This window comes from Zootermopsis nevadensis, unplaced genomic scaffold, assembly GCF_977971745.1.
Source record: "Zootermopsis nevadensis isolate Lab colony 2312 unplaced genomic scaffold, Znev_1.0 Znev_ptg000003l, whole genome shotgun sequence".
In the NCBI taxonomy this organism is placed as follows: domain Eukaryota; kingdom Metazoa; phylum Arthropoda; class Insecta; order Blattodea; family Termopsidae; genus Zootermopsis; species Zootermopsis nevadensis.
Window position 1 is genome coordinate 7,705,804 of NW_028259135.1, and position 12,230 is coordinate 7,718,033.

General features: G+C 41.5%; 3 protein-coding genes across 6 annotated transcripts; 2 read left to right on the forward strand and 1 right to left on the reverse strand.

Moving 5' to 3' along the window:
* Position 1: 1 nt before the first annotated feature.
* On the forward strand, positions 2 to 2,629 carry LOC147874945 (NADH dehydrogenase [ubiquinone] iron-sulfur protein 4, mitochondrial-like). The gene is made up of 4 exons (XM_087341942.1): positions 2 to 100; positions 849 to 1,043; positions 1,647 to 1,822; positions 2,115 to 2,629. Exons 3-4 carry the CDS (start codon positions 1,647 to 1,649, stop codon positions 2,164 to 2,166), a joined length of 228 nt encoding a protein of 75 aa, XP_087198068.1. The 5' UTR covers positions 2 to 100; positions 849 to 1,043; the 3' UTR covers positions 2,167 to 2,629.
* A 4-nt stretch (positions 2,630 to 2,633) lies between these two features.
* Positions 2,634 to 5,687, forward strand: LOC147874946 (ARL14 effector protein-like). The gene is made up of 4 exons (XM_087341951.1): positions 2,634 to 3,868; positions 4,033 to 4,154; positions 5,066 to 5,209; positions 5,519 to 5,687. The coding sequence occupies exons 1-4, from the start codon at positions 3,734 to 3,736 to the stop codon at positions 5,592 to 5,594; spliced, it is 477 nt and encodes a 158-aa protein (XP_087198077.1). The 5' UTR covers positions 2,634 to 3,733; the 3' UTR covers positions 5,595 to 5,687.
* Positions 5,688 to 7,045: 1,358 nt separating this feature from the next.
* LOC110834536 (uncharacterized) lies at positions 7,046 to 12,209 on the reverse strand. Of its 4 annotated transcripts, none has more exons than XR_015533170.1 (4): positions 11,869 to 12,209; positions 10,274 to 10,656; positions 8,027 to 8,499; positions 7,046 to 7,462 (listed from the first exon to the last, which is right to left on the reverse strand). XR_015533170.1 is itself a non-coding variant. In XM_022073777.2 (3 exons), the coding sequence occupies exons 1-3, from the start codon at positions 12,046 to 12,048 to the stop codon at positions 7,381 to 7,383; spliced, it is 645 nt and encodes a 214-aa protein (XP_021929469.1). In that variant the 5' UTR covers positions 12,049 to 12,209; the 3' UTR covers positions 7,046 to 7,380. The 4 variants fall into 4 exon arrangements, 2 of the variants coding, with proteins under 2 accessions (XP_021929469.1, XP_021929468.2); XR_015533168.1 differs by having other exon boundaries at positions 7,046 to 7,924; XM_022073777.2 differs by lacking the exon at positions 8,027 to 8,499.
* Between the last annotated feature and the right edge of the window lie 21 nt (positions 12,210 to 12,230).

The window sequence follows — 12,230 nt, forward strand, 5'->3', positions numbered from 1 at the left end:
AGCGAATAGTATTGGCAAACCTGTCTAGGAGGAAGATGGCGTCACAAGTATTCGTTAGGAGTGTAATTAGTGGTATAAAAACGAGAACAGCGATACAATGGTACAGTAAATGAAACTGATATTGGTAACTCTGATACAAGTCATATTTATTTCCTTCAAATGGATTTTGTAAATGAAAGTTATTTCATTGATCCCTATTTTGTATACTTCTCAAGAACTATATCTTCCAACATCTCATTCCAAACAATGAATTCTTCTCGGGCTACAGATCATACATTTTACTCTGAACTAGTCTTGTATTGCTACGTAATTAAGACCCTTTTATGTTTACATTTGTATTGATTCATGCTAATTTAGCAATTCACTAACGTTTACCGTCATTAATCTTCAGTTACACAAACATTTTATATGTATTGTTTTCAATTTCAGTGTTATATTTTCGTTTAACGTCCGCCCCATTTTGCATGTGCTGTTACTAATTACATTCTAAATATTTAACTTCTATAATGTACAGAAAAGGCCCACTTTTTCTGTTACTCAGCTTATTTTTATTGTGCTGTTTGTAGTAGACCAAGACTGGCAATTTCTGAATTCATCCCATCTGCTTCTGAATTTGCTATTTTCAGTTGATTGTAAAATTGGTCTTCACACCAGCACAGTGTTTAAGGACTTTGTATATTTATGTGGAAAGTCTCAGGTTCATATCTCAGCCTGAAGCAACTATCCTATTTACTCAGTACCTTTCGGTTTATTGTGCAGAAATATTTTTTATTTGACATTATGAAAGCACATGTTATTTCATTATTAAGTAGACTGGGACTCAGTTAATTGTGGTGTTTGTGAGTTAGGTGTGCTACCATCGAGGAATGGCTGTGTAGTGCACACCGCAGCCGTGCAGCACACTGACAATGTCGACAAGGCACTGGACGTAAAGGAGGCCACCCAGGTGGAAACTAAGTATGCACTCATGAGGACAGATGAAGTGTCTCATCAGAAGCAGCTTGAAGGCTACATAACTGTGGATCAGCCGCTATGAAATAAAGGTTCATCTTTCATTTCTCTTCATTTGAGTTTGTTTTGCTAATTTATGTTTTCATCAGCCAAAGTGTGGGAAGTTACAAGAGCGTTTTGCAGTCATTGCCAGTAACATTTTTGATATATCTTTACTGTGTAGCGAACAGATAGAACTATCCTTTTTGCCTGTGCAGTGACTTGTAGTTACTTTTCACCAACATCTTACTGGGAAAATTAAAATTTTTTTCCTCTATGTAGATACATTTTTGCATGTAAAAGGTTTAAGTGATTCCCCATCATGTCATGTTACTTGTGACATTTAGCTCACAGCACAGAAATCTAATATAAACTAAACTGATGTAGCAAAATGTAACCTGTTTGAAACTTTAACTGTTTTTTATTTCTCTTACAAATCAAAACTCCGTGACAGGTTAGTAATTAAACATTAAATTGTTCAGTAGGTTTTGAGGTTTTAAAGTTGTTAATATGAAGATGGCTGTCTTCTGGGTTGTAGCACTGTATAGTCTGCTAGAATTTTACCAACACTTCAGACGTCACTGCTGCCTCCTTTGTCAGGGTGATCAGTGCATTTTAAAAGTATTATTTTGTCTGCTGACATGCTGGTTGCACAGATGAACATTTCTGCTATTACTGGGGTCCCTGAAGAACACATCAAGACTCGCCTGGTAAGAATCTACAGACCGTGCAAGAATGCCATGCAATCCGTTACTGACAACACCCAACGGTGGGAGATTGAGTTTGAAACCAGGGAACGCTGGGAAAACCCACTCATGGGCTGGGCATCCACGTAAGTGTTTTGGTTCTGCTTTCGTGAACATGGTTCTCATTCTGTTTGTCCAAGGTGATCTGTCATATTACACGAGTCCTTGAATTATGGAGCTGGGTAACTAGGTGCAGGTTGTGTGACTGGGTTTTTATTCTTCAAGGGGCAGAGATATTTCTTCGGACCCAGGCTCCTGTCCATTAATTAGGTACCGGGGTTCTTTCTCTAGCTACGAATGGCTGGCTCATGAAGCTAAGCACTTACCTTTACCTCATCTTGCGCTGATTCTGAATTTTTGCCCTTCAACTTTGTGCAGCAGCTTTACCCCTCAGGAAGAGAGCCCCAGTACCAATTGTGTAGGAGGCTGAGAGGGCCCTAGAGTTGGTCTGAACATTGAGCATGCAGACGTATCATTCTTCCTGCTAATGCGAGATTCGAGAAAGTTATTAGTGGGAAGCTTCATCATTTGCTGTCGTTGTCAGATGATATTAGGGTGATTAAATCAAGGAGGATGGGATGGGCAGGACATGTAACACACATTGTGGATATGACTGCATTTTGGTCATAAGGTTCTCTGCTCAGACAGACAGTAATAAATATGCAGAGGGCAGGCATTTTTGTTTGTGGAGATGTAATGTCGCCTGATCTCTGTTGTTGGGGTGACCCTCTCTCCAACTTAAAGGTTGAATTTGACACCGAATATGATGCCATTGCTTTCTGTGAGAAGAACGGATGGAAATGGTTTGTGGAGAAGCAGAAGGAAAAGGCGATGAAGCCAAAGTCCTATGGAATAAACTTTTCGTGGAACAAGAGGACGAGAGTTTCCACAAAGTAAAGAAAGTATCTCGATGTCTAGTGTGTGGCTCTGTATAATTGTATTTAGAACAATAAAATATTATGCTCTGCCACTTTGGAATTCTGTAGACATTGTAATGTTTTTGAAGATTTAATATAAATATAAAATTGTCTGTTCCTGATGTGATGGATATTTTATAAAAGTAAGAAAAAAATATAAGATTTTTTTGTGGGTGTAGAACAAAATGTGTTTATGTCTTATATGTACTTTTACATTTATATAAGAATTTTATATGTTTGGGAAACATATTTTGAAGTTTCTAAGTAAAGGTTTATGTGTTTTTGCAAATTATAAATTAGTGAGAACAGTGAAGATAGGAATGTTTTAATTGTTTAATAATGAATGTGTTAGGATATGTATGTAATGCTTTAGTGTTCTATATTCTTGTGAAATGTGGTTTATTACTCAAATTTAATAATGAACCTAATAAGTATTTTGGAAATAAGAAGGGTGATGAATTATGTTGGTAATGGAGGCACTACATAATGACTCCCTGTGTGGTTTCATATAGTTAACCAGGTTTTATTTCTTCAGAAGGGACTGGCTTTGATTGAGGAAACAATGTGCACTTTTTTTGTAGGGAAATTTGCTTTGTGTAACATTTGTGTCAAAGGTTGCCACCACGCAAAGAATAATTATAATGTACTGTTTTGTTTTTTTGTATTTGTGCTTCTCTCGTAAGTAGGTGATTGTGATATTTTGGAGGACATGGTGCTGAGAAGAATATTTGGCGAGACCAGGGGAAGGGGCAGGAAAGTAGAGAAAAGTGCTGCTATTTCTATTTGAAGGAAGGCATAGATGCTAGGCAGGTTGTCAAATGCAGTTCATAGTTAACATTGTTTCATCTCGTTTATGTCATTACTTCCATTCCACAGAAATAATTTGTGCAATTATTAGGTCATCAAATCAAGGAGGGGGCGTTTAGCGTGATCAGATAGTGTTGAGTGATGCAAAAAGTCGTTTAGAATCCAAAGAAGAAATTGGCGTTTGCCGCCGTGAGAGCTTGAAATTTCAGTTGGAGGGAAATTTCTAGTGTGTGCTTGATTTGTGTTCGTTGTGTGGCGCTATGGCATTACTGAATGTGGCCAGGTATGGAATCAGTTATTGATCCGGATGACAGTTCGAACTCAAACTCTAAATTCGACAACAGTGGCTACAGCACTGACACAGGGAAATTTACGTCTGTGGTCGGGGGCACAAAACAAATATCGCAGGTAGCGTGAACAGTTGTCTGCTCATGGTTTCGATTGGATATGGAATCCGATTGAAGAACGTGCGATAAATGTGAGGAAAGTGGGAAGCTGTATTATTTTAGTGGTCTTCAGGGCAGTAAGCTTGTATGGTGTTATATAATTTTGTTGTTTACGTTCTCTTTCAGAAAATAGCGACAACGTTAAAGAAACTAACCCAGAATGACAACATGAAATTTATGGAGAATTTTGATCCAGAAAGAAGCAACAGAGAACGCAGGAAACTGACGCGAAAAATGTACACTGGCGGGTGAGAAGGAAACAAGTATATCGTGACACCATATTAATTTTTGCTAGAACTTTTATTTACCTCGTATTTGTTTTTGCGTATTTGAATATTAAAGCGTATATTGAAGGCATTTGCATGCAGCAGATGGAGTAGTTATTTATTGTGATGAACACTGCATATTTTCAATTTTGTGTCTCCTTGCATGTCAAATGAAGAAATGTTTCATGGTTTACGATCTCTGCTTTTAAACATATTTGGCATTATTATGTCCACTTTATTACATGAAATTCTGTGAGTTATGGTTATATAGAATGTGAGAAATGGTAATCAGAATGAAGGTCTGTGGGACAAGTAGTTCACAGCAAATTTGTAGAACTGAAATACTAATATGAACTGGTCTCTCTATCAAACAGATGTTTGGTAGTAGTAATTGAGTACTGTTTAGGACACAATACTTTCTTGTATTTGTTCGTCAAAAGGAATCACATTGTTTCTTAACTGGCTGCTTTATGTAATTTTTTACACTTTTTGTCCCCATTGATGAATTGCATATGTGAAATTTCATGGCATGTGTGGAGTCTGCATTTAAGGACCTTTTCAGGCAACATACAGATTGTTCCACCTGGCCTCTTAGTTACAAAGATACTTATTTTACAAAAATTTTACTGCCAACGTTAATGCTGTTTTGAACAAGCCCCCATGGAGCATGTATTAGGTTTGCAGCGTAAAGAAATTTGAGTGTTTTGTATGTAGTTTGTTCTGAAAATTTTCACAGGCATCTTTGATTTGGGACGCTGTGTAGTGAAGTGTAATTCTTGTCAATTTGTTTCTGAAGCACTTCCCATGCAAACCATTGAAAAATAAGGCGTAGAGACACTACTACATTCGTGAGTCGTGTTGACTTGTACTAGAATTCTGCATCTGTCCTACAGGAGGAAGCAGACGAGCCTGTATGATTTTAAGGGCATGCTCATGGCGCTGGAGAAGGATCTATGCGATTGCTTGGAAGAAACCTGTCCAGGGTGCCATTTCCCATGCCCAAAGTGTCGTTCTTGCATGTGTGGCCATGAATGCAGGTATTAGCAGCACTGCCTTTTCAATAATATCTGGCAGACTTAGCAAATATTATAAGAATGGTAAACTTGATTAGTGACCAATCCTTTATTGCCAAGCAGTCAGTAACTCGTCTGCGTTTTGTAGTTTGTGTGTGGTAACTGAGCAGCCCATTAGTTTTTCTGCATTTATATTGTCTCTGCAGTGTTGTAATCATTCACACCGCATCTTGCAGTTATCAGACGCGAGACTTGAGGCACAGAGGACCAATGCTTTGTCCCAAGACTGTCGGATCCCTGGCATTTGTTAATCTTTTTTTATTTGACTCGTAGGCAGAACAGGAAGTGGATGTATGACTCCGTTGAAATCGAAGGCACCGAAGATGCGGTCAGGAACAAGTTCAGGTGATGGACATAATTCGTATCCCAGTTTCTCACTTAATTGGTTGCTTTCCTGTATTTCACATTTTTAAATAAATTTCAGTGAATTGCTTGAAAGAAAGCTCTTTCCTTTTGACCGCCTTGCTTGCTCCGAACACGTATTTCAGATCTCCCTCTTTTGAGTAAAGAATCCCAGCAATTTCCCTCAGACCTAGCCTTGGTAGCCTTAAGATGTCCTTATTTACATTTTACTGGTAGTGGCAGTGTTATTGGATGTTGCAAACTTTGGCAGTTGGTATGGTGTTGTTAAGACATAATTAATGTGGTTGTCGTCTACATTATAGATTAGAGCATTTTCTTTGTTTGCCATGAGCTAATAACTGAGGATTAACTCGGCAGTAACGTGTCTGACCCAATTTTGATGTTTGCTAAACTGAAGGACGCTTATTGCCCTTGTCTTTGTGAGCCCGTAGTTTCAAGCGCTGCCCCGTAAGCCGTTGAGGTTCCTCATGACTTGACATTAAATATACTTAAATAACCAATTATTTGCACCTGTTAGAATTTGATGTTGAAAAATGACGAGTCTAATACTGAACCCCAAATAATTGTATGAAGTAAACATTTTTCTTTGTGAAGCACAAAACTGAACTTTTCCAACAAATGCCCCCCGCTCGATGTTAAATAAGCCGTGTTCTTTACCTGCATCGAAACGTCTGGACGTAGTCATAAGACAAACGCCGACAATTGTCTCTTTACGAAGTCTATGTTGTAGGCGCCTTGAACTGCTGGGATACACGAGGAGTGTAGTGTTTTCTTTGCCAAAGTGCGGACCCTGTCTGCAGAAGTTTGGGGATCCTCGTCTATCTTTTGTTTGACTGTCAATAATTGTTGGTAGTGAAACTGATCTGGCATTATGTCTTGAAATCTTTTTTTGAAAATTTAACTAAACTATCCCACGTTGTATTTTCCACATGTAACTCCGTACGTCCTGTGCAAAATATCTTGGCCACGGCTGTGAGTTTTATCTTTGCTGCATAAATTTTGTGATCTTCTGCCATGACGTCGATAGTGGTATCCTGCATCCACTCAGTTTGGATGTCAAACATCGACTGCCTGCCCTCTAACTTTTGTCGCATCATGATTTTAATTGCAACATTGGGAATCAGCTAGCTTTCTAAAGGGAAAAACGCCACGAACTCCAAGCGCCCATGTGTCAAAAATGACACGTCCATAAATAGGTAGGCGAGCCAGGAAATCAACTCTATTCCTCATGGAAAAAAACACCGGGTGATACATAAGAACTGCCTAATATTCACGTGCATCAAATACAGGCATACTCTGTACAAAAGTAAGTAGAAACACTACAATATGACTGACACATTTGAAAAGGCCACGCTTCGCCACTGCATGCACGTACAACGGGAATTTAAGCCTGTTGGTGGAATGCATTCAAACTGACAAATGGAAATGCAATGTAAATCTTTGTAAACATGTTTTGTTTTTATTTGTTCTCTGCTTAAATTCTTGTTACATACAGAAATTTGTATCATAGTTGGCTAAACAAACAAATCAGTACTGAGATACACTTTAAGCAAAGAAACTATTAATTATGTAGGATTTGAGGTTTTCACAGCGGTGAGTCTGAAGATTGCTGTCTTCTGGGTTGTTGCGCTGTATAGTCTGGTGAATTTCCACCGACGTTTCAGAGGTATATGCTGCCTCCATTATCTGGGCGATGAATGTACACCGCTAGACCTGGCCAAAGCTCTCCTATTGGTCCTCACGCACTCCTGATTTGCTCTCATTGGCTAGGATCAATCTACTCCGGTTAATGTCCGGTCCCTACAAATCTGGTCCTTTTCGCTCCATTGGCACACCAGCAGCCACGTCCGGAAGCTGTAAGTATTGCAATCCAAGTGTCTTCGCATTGCTACTAACGCGCCTTGGTACGTTAGTAACAGGCAAATACATGAGGATCTGGGGGTCCCTTTCTTTGCCGACCACATCAGAGCACTGACTGAGAGATTTGACTCGAGGTTAGCTGGTGTGGGGAACCCCTTAGTCCGGCAACTCGGGAGGCTGACAATTCGGCGCAACGAGTGGTCAGACCACTCGGCTACACTGACTGAGGTTTTCCTCAGTTGTAAGGCGAATGCCAGGGTATAACTTAATAGGGGCACGGCCCGCCACCCCCGAAGCCGCAGAGGCCTTCAGTCGAAACGGCCCTTCCCTCTCTGGGTTCAAACCTCAGTGAACCAATTAACCAAATTCTTTGGACAAGTTGCCTGACGGAATAACCTCCCATCAGCAGCAACAGACCCCAGTTTGAATGCTCGAGGCTCCCGCCACGACGTAACCCTGTTAGCGATAGCAAAATTTCCGTTTTAATTACAAGGCTCTGTTTACCATTTCCAGCATTTCGTACGCATTCATGCGTTTCGTACGCAGGAATGGTGTTACCTAGGAAGGGACGATGTATTGCACCTGCGCAGGACTCCGTTCTTAGTTAGCTTTTTGGTTGGTTGGTTGGGTTGTTGTGCCGTGTAGTCTGGTGGAAGTCTACCATGCTCAACCTAATCAGTGGAGCGAAGAGCCGAGGTCGATATACCTGCGCATGCGCGAACTAATCGATGGCAGGAACCATTTCTTCCTCGAGAAGATTCACCACGAAAGAGAACTGCTAATTCGGAAAGGACTCTATATATTAATATTAAGATACATTGTAAAGAGAAGGCACAATGTATTTTAATATTAATATATAGGGTCCTTTCCGAATTAGCAGTTCTTTTTCGTGGTGAATCTTCTCGAGGAAGAAATGGTTCCTGCCATCGATTAGTTCGCGCATGCGCAGGTATATCGACCTCGGCTCTTCGCTCCACTGATTAGGTTGAGCATGAGATGAAGGCAGGCAATCGAACCACGTGTAAGGCATCCTGTAAGAAACGTAAGCACAGATTAAACAATTGTGCCGTTTTCGGTGCAGGGAATTGAACTGGGTGCAAGTTTAAAGCGACCTTGGGCTACGTTACACGAAAAGATCAATGGGGACGAAGGCGCCATGTGCTCTGTTACTTTCCCTCCGACTCCCATACCCAGATTTCTGGATTCCATCGAAATTTCTTTGTCTGTTTGTAACTGCAACTAAGCTCGGAGATATTTTGCGACAATCAAGCTCAGGCCATGCATGAGTCAGAGGTCCGTGCTCAAAGAATTTTCAAACGACAAATGTTGTGATTGTATGTAACCTCTCTCTGACATCGGGAGGCTCCCACCTATCAGAATTTGCATCCCCGAGGACAGTGGGTTTCCTTACATTACATTATATTACATTAAATTACCTTACCTTACATTCCCTTACCTTACCTTACATTACATTCAGCTATCACAGACCCAGCTTAAGCGTAACTAATTCAAGTTAAATAAGCAAAGTCTTAATCAAACTTTACTCAATTGTAAAGCATGTATAAAGGAAATATTTAGAATAAAGCCAATATATACACTTCCTTTCCGTATAGACGTATTTACGTCAAATTCTCCGGAACCGTGGTTCCACTGACAACTTTTTCCGGAACATAACGTACGACAGACGGACAAAAAAGAACGCGCTGCCAATAACTTGTCCTGTTTTCACGTTGAAGTGCTAAGCTTTATGTCTCTCAGCAATCGACTGGGATTCTTCGAACAAAGAAACAAAAGTCATAAAACAGTGGATATTCGTTCATGGAGGTGGCTCTTTACGGGGTCTCACGAGAGAGCCAGCGAGGAAAACCCCGATCAAGGTAACCGTCTCTGGGTTCAGATTTTATATTTCTTCTTGCAAACGCAAATTCACTCTCAGCAACGAACAAGGGGATTCATAACAAACAACAAGAATTGTTCGATCCGCGGAAGTGAACAGACGATGGCGCTCGGCTGGGATAAACGTAGGTTTTAGTAAAGTGCGTTTACGTAATTTGTGATCAAGCCTCCTTGCTTCCAACTAAAGAAGTCGCTGTGACTGACGGCATCAGTTTCAAGTTGAACAATAATTTATATCACGGCTAGAAAGACGCGTTTTTACTGTAAAGCACTTAAGACTTCCTTTTGTGTTTTCCTTCCGCTTTGAGCACAGAAGATTGTAACAAGCATCGAAAAATATCTTAAGAATACTTCAGAACCGTTTAGGGGCTCCGGCTTGTAGCCGAGCATTTTACAAGCGACTCTGAGCAGCTTCAATATTCTGACTTCGCCATTGGACCTAACACTTAAACGAGGCCTTCTCAAAAGTGTTTTGCAAAATGATTCCAAACTGAAAGAGTACGAAGCCACAGTGCGTTGGAACTATTTTGCGAGCGCTGTCAGGTCGGCCACGAGTGAAGAACTCGCCACCACTGCGATCTCTGGAGACCGACAAACTAACTCAACTCCCTGGTAGGAGAACCCGCAGGTCCAACGCAGACAACACTGAAGCCAACTTCGTCCATTTGGCATCCTCACATACCACCTCCCTTCGATCCATCTTGATATTACCCTCCCATCTCCTTCCCGGTCTGCACAGTGGACTTCTTCCAGAAGGATTCCCTGCCAAAATTCCGTATACACTCCTTGATCTTCTTGTCTGGTGACCCACGGTGTTGTTAATTCGCAGTAGAAACTAAAGATGGCGAGTTCTTTATTGATAAAAGGATTTCCCTATCGCGGGTCCCGAGTTAATGTGCCCTTCCTTACCTATAATGAGTCTTGATGTGGCATTCCGTTCCATTGACTGTCACCGCCTGTTCATGTGGGATCACTAAGAAATATGTCTTCCTCAAGCGATGGCAAAGGTCATTAATCTTTGCATCACAGATGAAATAATTGCGTCTAAAATTATAAGTTCTTATCTCGAAGTGGTTCATGAATTTCGAGCACCGAATAATCAGTTTCATGATTTCGTTTCCCGTTGTAGGGTTAAGCATGAAAAACCCCAAGTGGGTTGGCGAATGGCGGGCCAGTAGCAGGAAACTAAGGAACTCGTCCAGCACACTGCCGGCGTAGAAGCACGCCCGATGTCCAGAGCCTGAGTAGGGGCTGTAAATGTGCCTCCAGGTGACAGCTCTCACCGCGCGGTACTGCAAACAAACAGGGCAACTGTCAGACGGGCAGGTGACGGACCACATCGGCTGTCGACTTAACTATCGATGTCCTTCAGTTCACATATATGAAATTCTGATAAGTAATGAGCAGCTGTTTACAAACCCTGCAGTTGGTATGTCGTCGTTTAAATAATTGACGAACAAATAGTCGATGTTTCTTTGGGTGGTTTTGCTGCTCATGCCATTTGTAGCCGACTCTACTTTATAAGAAAAGAAAGCAGAACGGAGACCAGTGGAGGGCTTTGGTTAATTCGGTGATGAACTTTCGGGTTACTTAAGCCATCTGGTTAGTTAGAACTCCGTTCCACGTGTTGTAAGCAGATGATTTGTATACACGGAGGATGCATATGAGAAATATCACTTCCGTTTCATCAGTGGTTTGGTTCGGCTCTTTCTAACTTACTAACTAACTAACTAACTAGATGTCTTACCGAACCCGAAGGTTCATCACCGAATTAACCAAAGCCCTCCACCGGACCCTGTCCTGGGCCAACAAAATCCAGTCTCCTTCAACTCCTATCTCCCATAAATCCCGCCTGACATTATCCTCCCATTTACGTCTAGGTCTCCCCAGCGGTCTCTTCCCCTCAGGTTTCGAAACCAACACCCAGTGCACACCTCTTGTCCCATCCATGCGCGCTACATGCCTCACCCATCTCATTCTTCTCGACTTAACCACCCTGAAAATATTCGGGGAAAATTATACAAATTTTTAACCTTGTCATTACGTAGTTTTCTCCAGACCCCATCGTCTTCTCTCCTAGGCCCAAATATTCTCCTCAACACCCAATTCTCAACATATTAATTTTGTTTCTTCACTGTTCCGTAAAGACGCGTGTGTAGTAAAAGTATCAGAACTGTAACCTGATTGTCGACCAGTTTCTATTTCGCTGACAATTCACTCTGGTCGATTAAACGCACGAAGTCGCTTTCGTTTCTGTCGTAAACCACGTGCACTCTTAGCTTCGTGTTGCTGATGTGACGAGCAGTCCTCGGCCAACAGCAGTTTTCAGGAACGCGTCTGAATCTGTCATGTTTCAGTCCTCGTCAGAAAACAGGAGTTACGCGCTTCTTTTAGAAGCAGAAATGTTAAACCCTCGTCAACACTATTAAGGGTTTGTTCGTGACACAGCGCGTTCACATTCCTCAGAGTTGTTACAAAGATTCGGCCCTTCCCCGGTCTCTTACCTCATACTTCATAAGCATCAGCGCAATGCAATATTGATCCATTAGCAGTTGTTGTTCAGTTGGTCGACCTTGTCCTATACGGGGCACGACATCCACCATAGCTGAATTGAAAGGATGAGTCGTTACCAGCAGTTCTCCCAATGTTCGAACTTCTTCAAAACGAGACACGTCATCCACCATAGCTCGATCAATCTTGGGACCCAAGGTCGAGAACCCGCAATTGAGAACTAAGGTGGCGACGTCGCAGAATCGTCTGCACACGAGCCTCACTCGTCTAGCCAAGACGTCGTAAGAGCAATGTTCGAAAATGCGAGCCAGCGCCTCTGGCGGTAAGTCCGTGATGTGCAGTCCAGAAGGTTTCT

Excerpts from the sequence above, each read along its gene's own strand:
- LOC147874945 (XM_087341942.1), top strand. The coding sequence starts at position 1,647 with ATGAACATTTCTGCTATTACTGGGGTCCCTGAAGAACACATCAAGACT. Across the intron at positions 1,823-2,114 it reads CTCATGGGCTGGGCATCCAC|CAGCTTTACCCCTCAGGAAG; the intron begins GTAAGTGTTTTG and ends AACTTTGTGCAG.
- LOC110834536 (XM_022073776.2), bottom strand. The coding sequence starts at position 12,048 with ATGGTGGATGACGTGTCTCGTTTTGAAGAAGTTCGAACATTGGGAGAA. Across the intron at positions 10,657-11,868 it reads TGATGCTTATGAAGTATGAG|TACCGCGCGGTGAGAGCTGT; the intron begins GTAAGAGACCGG and ends GTTTGTTTGCAG. Across the intron at positions 8,500-10,273 it reads CACATCAAGACTCATTATAG|GATGCCTTACACGTGGTTCG; the intron begins GTAAGGAAGGGC and ends CGTTTCTTACAG.
- LOC147874946 (XM_087341951.1), top strand. The coding sequence starts at position 3,734 with ATGTGGCCAGGTATGGAATCAGTTATTGATCCGGATGACAGTTCGAAC. Across the intron at positions 3,869-4,032 it reads GCACAAAACAAATATCGCAG|AAAATAGCGACAACGTTAAA; the intron begins GTAGCGTGAACA and ends GTTCTCTTTCAG. Across the intron at positions 4,155-5,065 it reads CGAAAAATGTACACTGGCGG|GAGGAAGCAGACGAGCCTGT; the intron begins GTGAGAAGGAAA and ends TCTGTCCTACAG.